We start from the raw sequence: 20,014 nt of genomic DNA on the forward strand, positions 1-20,014 counted from the left end.
AATTTAGTTTTTTCTAATGGAGTTTGCAACTTTAACCAAGGGGCTAGATTCCTGAATTCATGTTTCTCTTTAATTTTCAACGTTGGAAAAGTAACCAACAATACATGGGGTCAAATAAAAAGCTTTCAAACAAAATATTTCAAAGACCTTTAACTCCTTGAACCCCTCCCTCACAAAAAGTTCTTTAATCAACTGGAAAGCCTCATCTTTCATAGAAGTCTAATAGGAATGCTGTCATTTTGTTTACCCTACTATGAGTGGCAGCTCAGACTCTGTGTCTGATTGTTTTTGAAAGATGTGGATATTCCTGCTTCCCCCATGTATAATTATGCTTGTTTGTCTACATGGGGAAGGATTGGGGAAATTGATAATGTATGTATTTACTGTATGGTGGGTCCTCTCTGAAGAGGATCTAGCTTCCCCTTCAATTGAAGGGTTCTGGATTTGAGAACTGGCTCAAGTTGGGAAACTGGATGGAGCGATCGTGATTTTCTATTGTGGCAGTTGACGTAGGCCTTTGGACCACCCATTATGAATATTTTTTGGATGAATAAATCAGGCAATACTGTTAGCCATCTCAGCTACAGGTACAGCATGACCTATTAGCTGTCAACACAGATCCCTGTAGGTCAGGGTCCCCTGGTTGCCATTCAACCTATTTGGATAATTGCATTTGTCTTGTTTGTATGGTTATGTGCTGCCTACTGGCTTCTGTTATTTTAGAATCTTATCATTCCCACTGCTACTAGGGTGCATCCTTGCTGTTATACCAGGTGTACAAAGCACAGATACTACTGAGCTTCTTAGTGAGACCAGTACCTGTACCCCAACCCCCGCATCACTGGCACATTTTTTTTAAATTGCTTTAATGAAAGGAGTGTCCCCTCTGGATTTTCCTGACAAACATGGGCATCTGGTGAATTTTCAGCTTTTATATGCTCGATCCATTCTAACATTCCCACCTCTCTGAGCCTCTTGACTTCTTTGGTGCTCTGCCAAAGCAGTTCTGGTATCTCCACCCCTTTGTCATGGGGCCATTATTCCTCCCACACACACGCTTTGAGGAGCTATCCCAGTAGCACAGAACTGACCCCAGGCGAACTTCTCAGGATATTACATCTTGATTTGCAGGAGATGGCCCCATTCCAAAAGCCTCTCCCTTTTATTCTGCTCCCCTGTTCAGCACGTTCATGATTGATTCCCAATATGTTTTTCTAGTTCCTGCTAGTACATGTGAGCCAAGTCCTATAGTTCTTTTGGTGAATTATTTCCCTAATCAAGCTGAGACTTGAACTTATTTATTGCCTTAGAAATCATGAGGGGAAGATATCATCTTACGAGGCATTCACATTAGTAAGACCCCTTGTGGTCTCCAGGTAAGGAGAGGCTGCTGTCCTGTGACAAGGGAGAGTGGGCCACTTCTTGAAGCCTACAGGTTTAAGTTTCTCTGGGGTGACTTATATTAAGAATGGAATACTTAGACCTAGAAGCTGTTTCAGAGAAGCAGAGGTCAAGTTTATGTGAGGGAGATTCTGTTTTTCTAGTTCAAACCTGCATTTGGTGGCTTTCCAGTCCACAGACCTCCACAGCTGGGGTTTGGGGGTCGCTATGGATGCTAAAACATGCCCACTCCTCCCCTGGTGAGTCCCCATGCCACCACTTCCGAGTCCTGAAACCTGCGATTGTGTATTACAATTACTCCGAGGCCGATCCCTGCACCCTCTCTGTCTTCCGGTGATGTGGCCACCACCTGCTTCCTCATTTTCCTGCTTAAAACTCTTCACTGACCCTCCTCACCCACCCCTACTCCGTGTAAAGCCCTCACTGGGTACTTGAATTCTCACCTTTCGCCTCCTGCCTCCTTCACCGGCGTCCACTCTGCAGGCAGCACTGGAAGCCACGTCCTCTCCCTGGTCCTGGGATTCTGCAGACCTCTCACGGTCCTGAGACACCACCCAGCATTGTCACATTCTCCTGGGGCAGGTACCTGCCTCTCCCCTGGCCTCGCCTTCAAGGTTCCTACCTCGGGGAATCAACCCCCTGCCCTCCCCAACCCCGGGCGATGTGACAGACTCCTGTCCTGTGAAACCTCCTGTTTCTTCCATCCCAATGCTCATCCTATGACAGTGCTGCTTGTGGTGTGTTGACAGCCCCGGTGCCCCACTGGGCAGTGTTCTTCTCATGCAGGGAGCATCTTTATTCCATTCCTGTATCCTCAAATTTTATTTACATTTGATCCCACATTTAGTAAATTTTTTCTTTTTAATGAAAAAAAAAGAAATACTTAATGTTCATCTGGGATTTATTTAAGTTGATGTAATGAAGACCCCCTCCTCCCTTCCATCAGAGAGGTTATTCTGGGGTGACACTAGGTCACATAAGAACAATTTTGATGAAGTGGTGGTGGCATGAGCCAGATGCACTGCTGAATGAATTGGAGGCAAGAAAATAGAAACACTACAGTGTGGACAATTCTTCTTAATCATGAAAATTATACAGAATACAATTTTGTTGATGAAATATGCTGTAGATCTTGCATTCATTACATCGTTCTTAAAGTAATAGGACACAGCGGATACTAAAAAAAGAAGAAAGAAAAGAAAAATAAGTAGAAACATTTCCAATGCAACATTTGTGTTTTGGATTTCAGATTTTCACTATGTAGACCAGTAAGTTAAGGTAGATTCCTTTCCCTTCATGTTATGTGAAACATGGGCAGATTAAACCAGTTGTCAGATTTTTCAAAATGACAGGAAGCTCCAAAGCTAAGGAATATTTAACACAGGTGTATACCCATGTGGGGAATACCAGTGCCTAGTTATGCCTGGTATCTGGTTTGTGGGCCAAAGATAGGTATCTGAATTTGGAATTCTAGGGATAATTTACCCTTTGAAATACAACAACAACAACAATGGCCTCTTTATAAACTATGAATTTAAACTGCAGTTAAAATTTTATGAGCTAACCTTATTAGCTAATATGTCACGTAAAAAAATGCCAAATGGAAATAAAATGGTGAGGGTAGGTGAGCACTTAAGTATTTCAGGATTGCATATTTTATAAACTGGGAGTAAAATCAGAGCGGAAAGAGATGCTTTACAGATTCCAGAAAGCTTCTTCAATGGTCTGTGGCTTCTTTATCCATGACTTCCCTTCCCCTGCCTCCCCTGCCTCCCATACACTCTTTCTCTCACCCTCAAACACTCAGACATAAAAATTATGTAAGGAACTTGCCATTTTCCAGTTTTCATGAATTTAACTGCTTCATTGATTTTGTCAAGACTCAGCGTATGGGTAATTAGTGGATCTAGATTAAACTTCTTTGCCATGTAAGCAGAAACCAGTTTAGAGACACTTTCTCTGCTTTTCCAGCCTGGAAGTACAACAGATTAATAGCAGATTTTAATCATGAGACGCACTCTACAAGAAGAGCCATACAGGGTAACTGCTGGAGGTGTTGGCTTTGACTGAGGAAATCTAAGGATTTCCCATTAACTTGTCTCAGTCATCAGGAGAATACCTCTCCTAACCATATACCTTGTATAGAAGGCTGTTCTCCTGAAGGTCTCAAGACCTTGGGTACTACAGAGGAGAACTTCCTTAAAGCAAGCGGACCTCATGTTAGATGTTCCGGGTGTCGGATTACACTGTCTGGGGAGCTGTAAATCCATATCTGATATATAACAAAGACCAAGCAAGGTGTTGGGAACCATGAAAGGAAGCAATTCAAATGTTAGAAATAAAACAGTGTGTGTGTGTGTGTGTGTGTGTGTGTGTGTGTGTGTGTGTATTTTGATCTGCAATTTCATGAGAGAGCCAAATATCTTAAGGGAGGAGAAGAATTTTCAGCATGGCAGTGATCTCAGTGACAGCTTTTGGAAAAAAGAATATGCACAAAGCAAGATAAGAATCAAATATGCCTACTGTAAGTAAGAATTACACAGGGAAAGATAGGGTCAGCTAAGGTAACAGAAGCTTAACATTGTATTTCCTCTGTTCTCATGATTTTCAAGGAATACTACCCTTCTATTTAGCACTGTGCTAAGCAACATGCCCAGTGAGTTACCACACAGCTTGGTGGCCTGCTTCTTTCTGAAAAGGGTGTGTGTGTGGTGTAATTTTGCAAGGAGGCAACAATATCCTAAGCAGCTTATTCTGTGACAGGCTCCTGGTACTTACTTGCTTTTCTTGGTTCCAGCCTAGGCCAGACTCTCTAGTCTTCCCACTTATTCTCAAAACTACCCAAAACTCTTCCAATAGATATGTTTCTCATTTAAGTTGGTTTCTGTTATATGTAATCCAAAATTCTAACTAATGGTGTAGATCATACATGAGGGGCTAGTATTTTTCTATTTGTTTTTATCTTTTTAAAAAATATTGAGATATTGGTCTGTAACATTGTATTAGTTTTAGGGGTACAATATAATGATTTGATTTATGTATATAGTGTGAAATGGTTACAATTAAACTAAGTTTAGCTAATATTTATCACCATACAGTTACAATTTTTTTCTTGTGATGACAACTTTTAAGATCTACTCTCTTTGTTTCTGTTTTCTGAATGGTGATCTGATAGGGCATTTTCATATCTATATAAGGAACACTTTCATTTGTTTTTTGTTTCTTATTTCAACCAAATAATCTGAAAAGGAAGGCTTCAGGACCACAGACTAGGCTAAGCAGCGTTTCTCAACAAGGGCACTAATGGCCATTTTGGATGGGGAAATCTTCATTGTATACATTGTAGGAAGTTTAGCATCCATTAAATGCTATCCTTAATTGAAAGCTGTTGCCACGCAGCTGTCCAGCCGTCTGTCCCCCCACACTTACCCCTAAACTGACCCTTTTGAGGACACTGCTCATACACCTTGTGTCTCCCTGTTTGGCCCCAAAAGATATAGATTAGCCAATGACAGGTAAGATTCCTCGAGGAAGGAACAACATAAGACAGGCACAGTCACACGGGGGTCATCAGGAGAAATCTCGGGGCTGATGGAGGTGGGCATAGGTCCTCACCGACCTCCAAGGAGACTGGAGGTTTTCTGCCTCTGTAGCTACATTCCTTCCCGCAACCTGCTTGGGAAGTGACCTGATGATGTGATACTATCTGTCCTCAGCATAATAATCTTATCTCCCTGGGGTCATATGTGTATGAGTGTGTGAAGGCAGAGCATTTGTCTGGTCATGTGGGCGGACTCTCGGTAATAGCAGCTTGCAGGCATGGGTAATCTGGCTTGAGCAAGTTCTCAGGAATGAGACTCAGACTGTGGAGAGAACAGTGCTACTTCGAGTATGTGGAGAAATAAAAGCTGCGTGTTGGCCTGATTCGGGGCTCTCAGTCCTGTGAGGCTCTCATTTAACTCTTGGCTGCTGTTTCTTTTCTTTTTTAACCCTTTGACGCCCGCTCCCCACCCCCACCCCTCAAATTCTCTCACTGCCCTTGTCGTGCGGGACGCCCCAGAGGAAGGAATTAAATTAATTATCATTATATGAATGTCTAAGTGGCCAGTGAAATAGTTTCCTTATGAAGGTTATTTAAAATATTGGTGATCTTAATTTGTAAGAGTTAACTGAGTATATGTATTTGGAATCAACAGTTATTGTCTATAAAGACAATAGGGGGAAATAGCAATGGGTACATAGCAATTATCCCAAATGGAGGAACTGAGAGTTATAGTTTAAACTGGATTATTACTTTTTCTTCTAGCCCTGCCATTTATCTATTTTTGTGAATAAATTAGCTAAGACTCCTAATATCTTTAACAATACACCACACTAGCTAATTTAGAGACCACAGATAGCTTACTAGTTCAAATAATTCAGATAGCTCCTAATTCTCATTTTTTTTTTTGCCCAAGAATTCAGATTGCCTCAAATCTCTGGCTAAATTCATTTCTTCTTAAATATCAGATTACTTACTTATGATCCCAGAATCTGAAGCAGATTTATTTAATTTAGATCTTTTTTCCTACTTTTTCAATAAAAGATTTCTTCTAAAGTCTCTAAAAAAATACAAGTTCTAAGACATGTTTAAAAAATGGAAAATCAAAGGATTCTATAAATTTTTTTCTTTTGAAAAAATAATTCTCATTTGCTTTTTATCAGTATTTGTTTTCCATCATGACTCCGTTACGTTTAATATGTTTGTTTTGGTAAAATGACAATTTGGTTTCAGGTAAGATTTACATTGGTTGAACAATGACTAACAATGATACCTAATGACTTCAGTATATCCTCCAAGAACCCCAACTGATAAGTATATAACTCAATTGAAGTATAGTTATTGATCTCAAGGTTGCTTTTTCTATTTAATTTAGGGTTTGCATTAAGCTTTGGATACTGGTTTCTCCATCAATCAATTTCAAAAAATCTAGTGTCTGCCTTTGAATGAGAAAAAGTTTACCAAAAGCAACTGTATCCATCCCCTTACCGTGGATATTTATGTGTTGAAACGAAAACTGTAATCTAAAGCTCTTATTTTATATCCCTTCTCAAGCATTTATGACAGATTTCTCTATTAGCCCACGTCCCAAATCCCACAAATTTCCACTCTTCCCTGTTTCGTCCATACCTCCAAAAACAGATCCCTTCAACGTACGTCCTGAGAAGAACAACCAGCCATTGATATTGAGTTGGACACCATATTTCAAGAGCCCAACAATCACGCAGACTCCATGGCTCTCATGGCAGGAGGCAAAGGCAGCTGCCTGTTGCAAAGCAATGCAAGAAAATGCAGGGGTTAAAAGATGTACTTGAGAGGTAGGGATGTAAGCTTAAATTTCTGCTTGACTGCTGAAAGGCCTGTTACCTTCTTTTCTGGTTCTCCCTGTCCTCATTTGAAACAACTTTTATCTTATAAGGATGTGCTGAAACATAAATAATACATTGTGTGCTTCCTTAATACAGTACTTGGCATTTTAGACTCCAATGACAGAAATTAAAAAATGAAAATACTAAAGGCACCTCTAGTAGTAGGAGTACTACTAGTAGTAACAGTAATAGTAGTAGTACTAGTAGTAATGATAATAATAATAATAATAATTTTTATAAGAACCATTACTAATACTGATGGTTACGGTTGATATTTTCTTTAGGTATCAAAGAGTACAATTGGATATTTGTATAGTGTCATGTATTAGCAAAGTGATAAACAGATGTGTTCCCATTAGTTATTTTCAAAGGATGTTTCTCACAGCAAGACTACCTGTGGGAAAGACTGTGAGAAAGATTTTGCTCTATCTTTTTACAGATGAGGAAATTCATATGTAGTGAGAGGCATGAAAACATTTTGTAAGCCAGGGTTGGAAGAGACAGTTCTTGGGTTTTCATACAGCTACTAGAAAATGGAACCATGAAACCTAATTATACGTTATTTCTACAAATCCCCAAAGAATGCAAGTCTCCAATTGTGAAATAATTTCCTCTCCATTTATATTCTTTTATATAACCCATGTTCAGCTAGAAAAACAATTTTTTTTCTATATTTTTGAAATGAATCCATTTAATCAAGATTGGTAAATATTTTCCTTAGAAGCTTATCTCAGATTCAACATGAAAGACTTTGTTGAAAGTAGAAAGCTCATTGATTTATAGGATCATTATACCAGTATTATCTTTACCTTGCTTAAATCTCTGGCTTGAAAGTTCAGTTACCAGGCTGCTGCTTGTTATGAAATAATTCAGTGAGAATTCTTTGCGAAACTTTTCTGTCCTGCACATTGGTGGTTGCTTATTTGAAGGAATGATATGATGGAACAGAGAGAGAAGAAAACTCAGGATGGGAGTTTGGTGTCTGAGTTTGAATAGATTTGTAGGGGTAGACAGAGGGTACCAGTTGGGATGTCGTGGGGCACAAGAAACATTAAACAGAGAAAGGTGGAGAAAATGTTAGAATTTTCATTCAGTTAAAATCTACAATGATTACTGGTAGAAATATTGGCAATTTTCACTCCAGATGATCACGTACCACCATGTCTGGATTTCCGATGACCTCAAAGCAAAATTCCACACCAGCACCTGTCATATCAACTAAAACTTCTTGGATGGGTTTCTTGAAGTCCTGTGGGCTGATGCACTCAGTGGCACCCACTTCTTTTGCTTTCTCAAATTTATCTTTGTTGATGTCCACCCCAATTATCCTGGCCGCTCCTGCCGCTTTACAGCCCATAATAACAGACAGGCCAACTCCTCCAAGGCCAAACACCGCACAGGTGGAACCTGGGGTCACCTGAGCACATAAAGGCAGGAAACAGAAACAAAGAGAACATGTGTCTTTACTCCGCTGCAAAGACTAAGTCTGCAGATACTTGTTCTGAGGCATAGGAAAGGATATTTTCAAATAAAACATATTACAACTAGAGTTTTAGTTTCTCAAGGAATTTCTAAATATGGGATACTTTTGTCAGAGGAGCAAAAAATTACCTGCAAATGGAAAGTTTTAACTCCCAGAAATCAGTATGAGTAGAAGCAGTTTAATGAACTTTCATTGAGTCTTAAGACTTATTTGACACACTGTATTTATTTAATTCCAGATATTTTTGAGTTCTTTAAAACCATCTCCATCTCCCTGCAACCCTTTCTTTCTTTTTTCTTATGGATATCTGTAAACTTGACATTGTCAATGCCTTATGAAGGCAAAAGTTTAGGTTTTTACTGGGTCCAAAATGAGGCTAATTTAAATTAAATCCCTTCCATCATATCTCTCTGTATAGTATTGGGACTAAAGGAAATTGGGAAAAATAAAGAACTAATATTCAAAGCCATTTAAAGAAGGGACCTGGGCAAGATTGATTGAAGTTCCAGAAAGAGTAGTTTAACAGTAATCCACTCAGTCAGTGAGATGACCTGACCTATCTGTCTTATACAGAAACACCCCCTGCGTCACTTGGTCTTTCTTTTTCTTTTCTTTTTATGATCACAGTTCACCACCTGATGTATTATACAGCAGAACAGATGCTTGATGAGATGTGTTAGCTGTTGAATCCTCATACCTGAAACAGAGAATGACTCCATAAAAGTTTGTTGAAAGGAAAAAAGAATGAACTGGAATGTGGAAGGACACATAGTCATTTTGTGACTGTGTTATGTTTAACTCTCAGGAATTCCTGATGTCTCTGCTTGTGAACGGCATCCAGGCTTAATTTTTCATTTATTGTTGACTAAGACGGAATGGGAAAGATGTCGAAGGGGATATGGGATGACTAGGCAGAGCGTAAAGAACTCAAGGATGTTTAGAGGCAGGTTTGCAATTCTTCCTCAGTTTGTATGATCAGATATGGCCCAGATGCCTGAGGCCTTTCAACTCCCAATACTGATTCCACTCATAATGGTTCATTCAAACAGCTCCTTACCTTGGCAGTGTTGATTGCAGCACCATATCCAGTGGAAAAACCACAGCTAATGAGGCATACTTTCTCCAGAGGTGCAGCTGCGTCAACCTTAGCAACTGAGATTTCTTTTAGCACTGTGTATTCAGTGAAGGTGCTTGTATTGGCAAAGTGATATACTGGTTTTCCCTTGCAGGTAAACCTACTGGTACCATCAGACATCAGGCTGGTTTCTGACTGTCTTTTATAGGCAAATAAACAAACAAACAAACAAACATTTTATTTTGAATTAGAAACCTTAGATTCCTCCCAAGGAAATTGAATTAATTTTTCAGAAAGAAAACGTTAGTAAAAACTTACTTGAATTGTATACAAAAGTTGTCCTCAGAATTAACGCAAGCAGCACATTGTCCACACTGTGGTAGAAAGAGTGTGATAACTTTATCACCTAAGAGAACAAAATCATTTATTAAGATGTTACCTTTTAAAGAGATAGTTGTCTCTTAGGACTTCAACAACAAGGCACCCAAGAAAATATGCTTACTGAGAATTATTTCCACATTTAACTGTGCTTGACACTGTGGAGAATATAAAATACTTAGAAAAAGAGATATGTCTGTGGCACATGTGTCTAGCTCTGGGCTCAGCGGCTGAATCCCAAGGAGCTGGCCCCAGATTTGCCATCTTTATAAGTACATTCCTTTTGAAACTTCAAATGATATTTGTCCTGTCACCATTGAGCCAAATATTACCTTACATTTTCTACACTAACTTCTGCTGTCAGGATTTGGATTTAAAATAGTATGGGTGCTACACAGTCACAGAATAAACTTCTAGATCTGGGAGAAAGGATTGTCTATATCCCGTGCTGTATATTTTACATTGGTTCTTTCCCCATGGCCATGGAAACCAATGGTTGGGAGATTTCTCTAGTAATGTTCAAAGTATAAGGAGAACATTAGAGGATTGTGATGGACTTACTGACCGCCCCGTTGTCTACCACCGTAAACTAGATCAATTTATTTTACATTTTCAGTTAAAACCTTTTGTAAGATTTAGGTTTTTTTGTTTTATTTATTTTTAGTTTTAAAAAAGTAATGCATTCAAATGGAAAGAACGTAAATTGCACCAATGTAAAAATTGGCACCCTAGCTCCAGTCCCCTTTTCCCCACCCTAGAGACAATTACTCTTATCGATATCCATAGTATCTTTCAGAGATATAACCCCTTTAAAATCACAAAAGCTAGCATACTATTAACCCCACTGGAGGCCTTGTTTTTCACTTAACAATACATATATCTCAGAGAGTTCTCATTTTAGTACATATAACATTCTATCATTTTATTCAATAGTTAGATAGTATTCTGTTGTATAGATATATCATAATTTATTTAACCAGTCCCCTGGACATTGATAGACATTTAGCTTGTTTCCTGTTTTTTGGAATTTTGTTCATTTGTTTTTTCCCCATGACATGAAAAACAACAATACAATGGATATTTTGTGCACATGTGGGCTGTGGTAGGCAGATATTCTAAAATAGCCTCCCAAAGGTGTCCCGTCCTAATCCCCAGAAACTGAATACATATGTTGAATGATCATGCCAGTGAATCTGTTACATGGAAAGAGGGGCTTTGCAAATGTAATTAAGGTGAGAGCTTTATCAATTAGTAAATGACATTAAAATAGGGAGATTATCCCGGATTATTTAGGAGGAGCCAATGTAATCACATGAACCCTTGAAAGAAGGTAAGAGGAAAGCAGAAGAGAAAGACAAAGTGATTCAAACCATGGGAAGGATTTGATGTGATGTTGCTTTGAGGCTGAAAGAGGGTGAAGGGGCCGCACAAGAAGGAATGTGAGCAGCTTCAAGGAGTTGAGGGCAGCCCTAACTGACAACTGGTCAGCTGAGGTTGAAGACTTCAGTCCTCTAACCTCAAGGAATTGAATTCTGGCAACAATTTAAATGAGCTTGGAAGTGGATTCTTCTCCAAAGTCTCCAGATAAGAACCCAGCTGGCCAACACCTTGAGTTTGACCCTGTGAGACCCTAAGCAGGGAACCTAGTCAAACTCACCCAGGCTTCTGACTTATAGAAACTGTGAGATAATAAATTTGTTTTGTTTTAAGCTGCCAATTCATACCTGCTTTCAGTGTGCTCACTCCTTCTCCCACACTCTCGACTATTCCAGCCCCTTCATGGCCCATAATGACAGGAAAACGGCCTTTATCCTCCAACACTTTCATTTCTGTACCACAGAGCCCTGTGGCCACAATCTGTATGGAAGGCAAAGAGTAATATAATTTTCTGTCTTAGATAAAGGTGTTTTAAAATTGTTAATGTTTTAAGTCTTTTTGCTAATTTGATATGCTGCATTAATATCAATTCATTCATTTCTAAGTTTTATTTTGAGATGTGTCGATAATGATTTGTTTAAAGTGATGCAATGTTTTTCATTAGCTAATTTCAGAGTCAAAATGATGATTTTAAAACATAGTGGGGAGGCACAATGGGTTCAGAAGAGACAATTGTAAAACCACAGTGTGACAAAAGTTCTCATCTAGTCTTTCATTGGAACTTGTGGTTAGGAGCGTAGAGGAGAGAGGCCAGTTATGGGAATGAAGTAGTTGGAACACAGTAAGGAAAAAGATCATATCTCCTATTATAATTGAAGCCTTAATTTATTCCACACAAGGGCTTTATAGTTGTGTTATTGGTATAAGTCATAATTCCACTTTTTGTTGTAAATCAGCCAGATAATTTAAAATGGAGGCACTCTAGAGCAGTAGTTAAAAGTTTAAGACTGAATTCCTGTCTCTGCCCTTCTTAACTGTGTGACCTGGTGGTAAATGATCCTTCATGAGTCTCAGTTTATGCATCTCTAACATGATTATGTGGTTGTGCATGCACACACACACACACACACACACACACATCAAGAATTGAAATCTATTGAGAGGATTATTAGAAGAATGCCATAAAATTGATAACAGCTCAACTGTGGGAAATAGTCAGATCTCATGGATCTAGAAGTCCATTAAGCAGCCTTTGTCTTCATCTCTCTACTTTGATTCAACATGTACACAACTGCATTTTCTTTTATTCTCTGCAGATGGGCTTTCTCTTATTTATCATTATCACATGGTTATAAATGGCTATCAGGCCTGAGTCCATGTACCCTCTCCAGTGCCCACCGTCCCCTGCTTTTGTTTAGCCTCTATATCTTGTTTAGATTTATGGGTGAGAGATTCAGATTTGAAGCTTGTCAGGTAGTGGTTGGATGCCTTTAGGTCAGGGTCCAAATCTGGTTGCGTGAGTTGTGACCCTGTGGGTAGGAGTGGTTGGCAATAGCCCAATGACCCCCTGTGCACTCACAAGGGGTGTAGGCCAGAGAAGACTCTCTGAGAAGAAGACATAGATTGCACATGTTAGGGAACTTAGAAAATGACTGTCTCTTTGTAATCCATTAACTAACAGCAGTACTTATTCATCATTATAAAATTAAACAAAAATAATGAAAGGATTTTGAACTAGAAGTCAGGTGAACCATGTTCTGGTCTGGTGGCCCCCTGTTAGAATCATCTGGGGAAGATTTAAAAATTCTCATGACCAGGCTGCACCTCAGGTCAATTAAATCACAAATTCAGAATGTCTGGGGGGTGGGTCCCAATTCTCAGCATTTTTCAAAGCTCCCAGGTAATTCCAAATATGTAACCAAGGTTGAGAAAAACTGTCGAAGTCTGTGTTCTTACTCTACTGTGTGACTAGTCACTACACCTCAGTGGATTTTGATCTTCTCATCTGTAAAATAACAGGTATGCCTAGCCAGACTTTCTAGGATTAAGACTTGATTTATCTGTAATCAAATAAATTTTGGGCCAACTGAGTGGCTCAGTAGGTTAAGAGTTAGCTTAAGAGCACAAGTTCTGAGCAACAGGGCCAGCGGTTCGATTCCCACATGGGCTAGTGATGCTGCCCCTAAGCTGAGCTGCCTCTGAGCTGCCAATAGGTGACAGGATGGCTCAGTTGGTGAGAGCACATGCTCCTAACAAGACTGCCTGTTTGATGGTGGGCTATGACTGCCCACATCTAAGACTGAACTCGGCACCTTGAGCTGAGTGTCGCCTGGATGGCTCAGTGGATAGAGCGTGAGCTATTAACAACAAGGCTGCTGGTTTAACTCCTGCATTGGATGGTGTGGCTATGCCCACCCACAACTAAGATTGAACACAACACCTTGAGATTAGAGGCCATGAGGTGCTGGGCAGCCAGATGGTGACTGGCACCCTCCACAACTAAGATTGAAGAACAACAACTGGGCTGGTCCCCCTCCCTAATTCCCCAATACTGTTCTCCTCCCCCAGTTCCCCAATTAAAAAAAAATCTTAAAATTTATTAAAAAAAGTAAAATTTTCATATATCATATTTCAAGATAAATATCATGAAGAATGTCATAGATAAATTTAAAAGTACACATTAAAATATAGTTTGTGGGTAGCAACTTCTTTTAATTAGTATTTAGTCCTGCAACTGTGAATAAGTATCCTTTGGGTAGTTAGCCTATGTCGTACCTCCTTAACCTTTTCTCTGGTTGGATTTAAAGATGGATAGAAATGTTTAATGAAGAAGAAATAGAATAGTATGTAGTTTTCTTTCTGAATTTAACATTGTGAAAAGAATATATAAGTTTCAGTGAGCAGATATGATTTTTGGTATGGAACTGTTGCGATTTTTTTTTTTTTACCTTTATGCGAACTTCCTTTGCCTTTGGTGGGGCCACTTCTACCTCCTCAATAGAAAACGGTGTGCCAGCCTCCCAGAGTATGGCTGCTCTGCACTTGATAACCTGGGCAATAGGATATGGGGCAGAAAGGGAAACTCTTAGCGTTGGGAGATGGATTTCTATATTAATGATTATTAGAAAGCTTAGTGCAGTTCTGCACTGAAGTGAAAAAACAAAAAAAAATCATTGCTTAAATATACGCTGTATGTAACTTCTGAACCCCAATCCACCTTTTCTTGTATTAGCAATCTCTTTATTCAAATTAGGTTTGCAATGCTAATTATACTTACATAATGTTATACAACTAAGAAGATAGACGTCATGCTTTTGATCTTACCATGAATCAGTTTTGGGTGAAGAAGTAAGTTATGGGTCAGGGAATGAAGACCATCTAGTTGTGGCCATGGTGACTGGCAGGTTGAGGTTGTTGGTGGCAAGGTAGTTCTTAGGGGTTCTGATTTCAGCTCACCACTGTTCTCACTATAAATTCTCTTCCTGTGTGGTCTCACCTATTTTATAGATTCAACCACTACCTTTATGTAGATGACTTTGACAACCTGTATCTATAAACAGACTTGTCCCTAAGCTTTGGACTCATTCTCCTATTTAAATGTCCTATAGATACCTTAAACTGAATATGTTAAAATATGAATGCATCATTATTTCTTTCTCCTGCTCCCACCCCTTCCTGCCAGTGGGGGACACAGCACATAATCTGCTCCTTGCACTGCATGCTCTATTTCAATGAGTGGCCATGTAAGTGATTCACTCAGCCAAGAAAAACGCCTGAGAAGTAGCCTTAATGTTTCTTTCTTTCTCGACCTCCCCAATATAAAACTTTCTGGAATCTCTCCCTTGTCCTCCATTCCTGCTACTACTGTGTAGTCCAGGTCCTTACCTTGCCTCTCACCTGGTTTGGGTTAATCACCTCCAAATCTACCATCTGTATCATTGCCATCTGCATTATAAGCCCAATCATGCTAATCCCCTACCTAAAAATGATATTGCTACCAATTGTTTATCAACATCTGTTGACATGGTCTACAAGACTCTCTATGACCTTTTCCCTATCACGTTCTCCAACCTTATTTCCAGTAAATTCCTGCCTCTGAATTTACCGTACTGGCACAAAAAAATGTTCTGGAGATTCTCATATGGATATTTTTCTTCCTTCTGTGTTTCTCCTCATATTAGGTGTCACCTTTTCTGGGAAGCTGAGCCAGGTTAAGAGTACTTCCTCTCTTTCTCTTTTACTACCCTTGAATCTCTTTTATAACTCTGTCTCTTTGTGAGATCCTTGAAGGAGGGGATATGTCTTCAAATCTGGAAAGTTTGATTTAGGTCTTGATATATTGCTTACTGAAGGACTGAAAAAAAATAAAAACGAAAGAAAGGCAAAATACATAAAGGGAATAAAAGAAAAGGGAAAGGAGGAGAGATACTAAGATTAAGACAGTCTTTCATCTTTAGGAGTATAGAGACTACTTGGGTGATGAGGTGCTGGTAAATAAAGTGCACAAATTGACACAATTGTGACATGACATAAAGGAGTATACTGTACTTACTTTTCCTGTAGTACTCATGCTGACTATCTTCTTGCCACAGATGAATATATTGAGAAAGGTAGATTCTGGTTACAATTTTCACTGTGGAAAGTTCCAGAGTACAAAGATCACTGATCGATCAAGAGGCTGAGCTCTTTGTAGTTAACACTCCAGATGCCTGGAAACTCAGATTGTCCTGTTTCTTCAGGGAGTTTCCAAAAGATAATCTGAAATAGACTTAACTCAGTGAAAGTGCACAAAAAGTGAAATTGTGCATTGGTTTTTCTCCTCTTAGTCATATCAAATACAATTAGTGTTGCAAAATTAATTTGAATACAAAGACTGATAAACACAAGAAAAGTTGGATTGGGGTGTGAGAAAGTATATGCAACATATATTTAAGCAATGATTTTATTTATGTATTTATTTATTTTTGGTGTGAGTGCAGAAGAGCTGGACTATACCTTCTAATAATCATTAATGTTAGTATCTACTCCGTTGAGTTTTAAATTTGATGTCTTAAATGTCCAAATTTAAAGTTTCTATTAGAGTTTATAAAGTTGTTTCTTTCATGTTGTTTTTCAAATGCAGATATAATCATTTGTGCCTCTAAACTTGAGTAATCCTTTTTATTTTCCAAACCTGTGTCCCACTGTTGAGGAATCAGGTTGTTGTTAGGCGGTTTTTATTTAGTAGTTTAGCACCTCTTGGTATGCTGAGCTGGTTACTCAGAGCAAGTGAAAGCAGTTTGCATTTGGAACCTGACAATCAGGATTTGGATTTGAGAAAATCTCTCTGTGGACTAAGAGAGTCTTGACTGAGACCCAGGACCGTGGTGAACAATGGGGACAAGGAAATACATTTCCAGTGTAAGGCAGCACCAGTGGGCAGTCTGCTAGAAGGGAACAGAAGAAGAGTAAATGCTCTTCTGGGTTAACTGCTATGATCATATGATTTTTCTTCTTTAGCGTGTTGATATGGTGGATCACATTGATTAATTTCCAAATGTTGAACCAGCCTTACATGCCTGGAACAAATCCCACTTGGTGTATAATTCCTTTTATATATTGATGGATTCATTTTGCTAATGTTTTGTTAAGTATTTCTGTGTCTATAGTCATGAGAGTCATTCATGTTAGTTTCTCTTTATTTGCACTCTCTTTTTTAAAGAAAGCAAGGTAAACAAATAGCTTAAGTATTTTATTTGTTTGCAACTAAGCTTGTTAATACTATATAATGAAAATGTACAAAGAAAAATGTTGCAGTTTTTGGTTAGATTTAAGTCGAAGGCACTCATTAATAAGAAATCTTCCAATGCGAATATTCCAGAAATTTCTCTAAGCCTCCTGACTGAAACTGTCCCTGAATATTACCTTACTTTAATTTAGAAGGTATTGGCATAAGTTTGAATTAAACTCAGAATTTTTCAAAGTAAGCCCTAATTATAAAATCTATTCTGTATTCAAACTAACACAATTTTAATAGAACTTTCCTTTCCAGAAACAATAATAAATGAAACAAGGCATTGTGTAAAATGTGATCCTGAACAAGTCACAGTAAAAAAATATATAAATGTATACTTAACTGCCACCTCCACAAAACAGAGGCTGCTTTCTGTTCCTCAGCCCTGGCAACAAGGTGAAGCGCTGTCTGTATGCAATTTTGGGCTGGGGGTCGCCAAAACAAAGATCAAGCAGTTGAACACGGGTTCCACTCAAAAGAATTTGGGGGAAGCTGACCAAAGGATCCAATCTACGTGTGGTGACTGATAGAAAGGTGAAGCGGCTCCCCCCAAGTAGCAGTGCCGTGGGGCCTAGCCCAGCCCTGTGCACCTTATGTGATGCTCCACCTCCAGGGGAGACTTTCCTCTTTTCAGAGGTCCAGGGAGTTCTTTGTGTGCATGAGGTGAGCACAGACTCCACGGAAGTATTTTAAGGCTTGGAGTCAAAGTGCTTTTCTAACATGGCTAGGCAGCGTTCATTTGCCAAATAGCCCCTCTCCGGTTTGTTCTAATTCCTCACCGTGCATTTGCAGACTTAGGACCACAGACCTTTGCTATATCATTATAATCACATTTAATGTCCATCCTAACTTATGATTCATATTCTGTGGCTGGATACAGTTCCTGTTTTTAACAGTAATACCTCCCCATAAAACAACCCACGGTTACAAGTTATATGGTCACAAAACATTAATGATATTCTGTAGGCCAAGTAAATGTTTTTAACCATAATTGTTTTGCGTCAGATTTACAGCCAGGATCTCCAAGATCAAAAGAAATTTGCACAATACAAATAATACCTTAAAATGCACATACGCGTACACACACTCTCACACATTACAGAACTGTGCTTGGGGAAACTCCATTTGTTGCGTGCCACAGAGGGCATATTTTGCTACACATATTTTGCTCCTGGTACTTTGTTTTGAAAATCTGTCACAGTACAGCACAACCGTTTATTGGATGAGTAGAAAAGAAAGACATGCTTGTGGCAACCAGAAAGTTTTAAGGTCTTTCAAGTTTATTGTATAAAACGGACCTGCAGAATCATTTAAGTGTTCTCAGGAAGCAAAGGTGGAACAGAGATGTGATATCGAACCAGCTGCAACAAGGGTACAGCTGCCATCTCTTGAGGTCAAATCTGGCACCCAGATATGCAAGAAAGCTTCAGGACACATAGCTTGCGGGCCTTGTCCCATGTCGTTGCCTAATCTGATCATGTGTGAATTTCACAAAAGATTCATGTTACTTTGCTAGTTTGGTATTAAGAATTTGCTCATATTCCTCCCGAATTTTATTTTCATAGTCTTTTAAGAGACGCCCACAATATTATTCCAACTTGTCGGAGAGTAAATGTGGGCAGGTACCTCTTCACCCAGGAGGAACTGGAGAACTAGGTGCTGTGACTGCTGAGGAGTGAGACTGACTTTCCCAAGTACAAGCTTCATTGTGATTAAGAATAACTTATGAATGTCTCCACCTGATAACGACGAAATTCTTGCTTTGTGTTCTGAAACATTTGATCCGGAGCTAGAAGGCGCCTCTCACAGCTGGGCGGGGCAAGCTGCTTCAGTGTCTGCTGTGGGGTCTGCACCTGGAGCCGCGGCAGGAGGGGCCTGAGGCCGGGAGTGGGGTCGCACGGAGCGGCGCAGCGCCGCCGCTTCGGGGAACCCAGGCTCAACAGCGCCACCTCCAACTCCAGGGGCCGCTTCAACGTCGCCCCACACGTCACGGCGCTGACCCGCCGGGGACCAGGATCGGTCGCGGTTGTAACTGCGGTCCAAGCTCGGGCTTCTGAGCGGAGCTCGCAAGCCAAACCGGCTCCAATGGCTCCTGCAGCACTCAACAGCCTGCACCGTCTTTGATTTTGATGTCACCGTAATACTAATTTCATAGACTTGATCCCTCGTCTTCTATTTTTGTGGGAGAGATTGTGTAGAATTGGTGTTAATTCTTTAAATGTTTGGTAGAATTCTCCAGTAAAACGGTCTGGATCTACAGATTTCTTTTTTGAGGATGTTTTAAATTATGAATTCAATTACCTTAATACTTGTAGGGCTTTGCAAATGATAGATTTCATATTTGGTGAGTTGTGGTAGTTTGTGGGTTTTGAGGAATTAGTCCATTTCATCTAAGTTGTCAAATTTATGTGTGTGGAGTTGTTGATAGTATTCCCTTATTTTTCTTTTGATGTCTGCACTGTCTGTAGTGATACTCCCTGTTTTATTCCTGATATTGGTAATTTCTGTTTTTTTTTCCAGTCAATATTGCCAGCAGTTTGTTAATTTTATCTACTCTTTTAGAGAACCAGCTCTGTTTCATTCACTTTTCAATTTTATTGATTTCTGCCATTATCTTATTTTTTTCCTTCTGTTTGTTTTGACTTTATTTTGCTTTTTTATTTCTTGGATCATGCGGTGTGAGCATAGATTACTGATTTTTTGCAATGTTTCCAATTTTCTGATGTAAACATTTAGTGTTACAAATGTCGGATTCAGTGCATCTTTAGCTGTGTCACACAAATTTCAGTATGTTGTTTTTTAATTTTCATTCAGTTCAATGTATTTTTTAAGATTTCCCTGGAGTCTTCTTCTTGGACCTATAGATTATTTAAAAGTGTGTTGTTTACCGGCCTGCTAAGTGGCGCGATGGTTAAGAACTGGCTTGGGATGCCAGAGAGCCCCGGTTCGGATCCCACATATGAGGGACAGTGACACTGCCTTCCACAGCTAAGATGCTGAACAACAGCTCAACCTGAAGCTGGGCTGCCATGAGTCGCCAGCGACAGCGTAGGCTGCAGCCCCTGTGGCAGTGGGTTGCCATGGGCTACCGTGTGTAGCCAGCAGCCAGCGTGAGCGG

At 39.5% G+C, this 20,014-nt stretch overlaps 1 protein-coding gene and 1 pseudogene across 2 annotated transcripts; both read right to left on the minus strand.

The window, feature by feature from the left end:
- Positions 1–2,284: 2,284 nt before the first annotated feature.
- ADH6 (alcohol dehydrogenase 6 (class V)) lies at positions 2,285–15,781 on the minus strand. 2 transcript variants are annotated; one of them, XM_019661662.1, is made up of 9 exons: positions 15,676–15,781; positions 14,072–14,173; positions 11,471–11,603; positions 9,687–9,774; positions 9,351–9,567; positions 7,967–8,227; positions 6,572–6,707; positions 3,235–3,373; positions 2,285–2,578 (listed from the first exon to the last, which is right to left on the minus strand). In XM_019661662.1, exons 1-9 carry the CDS (start codon positions 15,691–15,693, stop codon positions 2,554–2,556), a joined length of 1,119 nt encoding a protein of 372 aa, XP_019517207.1. In that variant the 5' UTR covers positions 15,694–15,781; the 3' UTR covers positions 2,285–2,553. The 2 variants fall into 2 exon arrangements, with proteins under 2 accessions (XP_019517207.1, XP_019517208.1); XM_019661663.1 differs by lacking the exon at positions 14,072–14,173 and having other exon boundaries at positions 15,676–15,756.
- A 2,541-nt stretch (positions 15,782–18,322) lies between these two features.
- LOC109392923 (akirin-1 pseudogene) overlaps positions 18,323–20,014 on the minus strand; it is an 8,615-nt pseudogene continuing 6,923 nt past the window's right edge.

The sequence above is a fragment of the Hipposideros armiger genome, unplaced genomic scaffold (genome assembly GCF_001890085.2).
Source record: "Hipposideros armiger isolate ML-2016 unplaced genomic scaffold, ASM189008v1 scaffold_357, whole genome shotgun sequence".
NCBI classification, from domain to species: domain Eukaryota; kingdom Metazoa; phylum Chordata; class Mammalia; order Chiroptera; family Hipposideridae; genus Hipposideros; species Hipposideros armiger.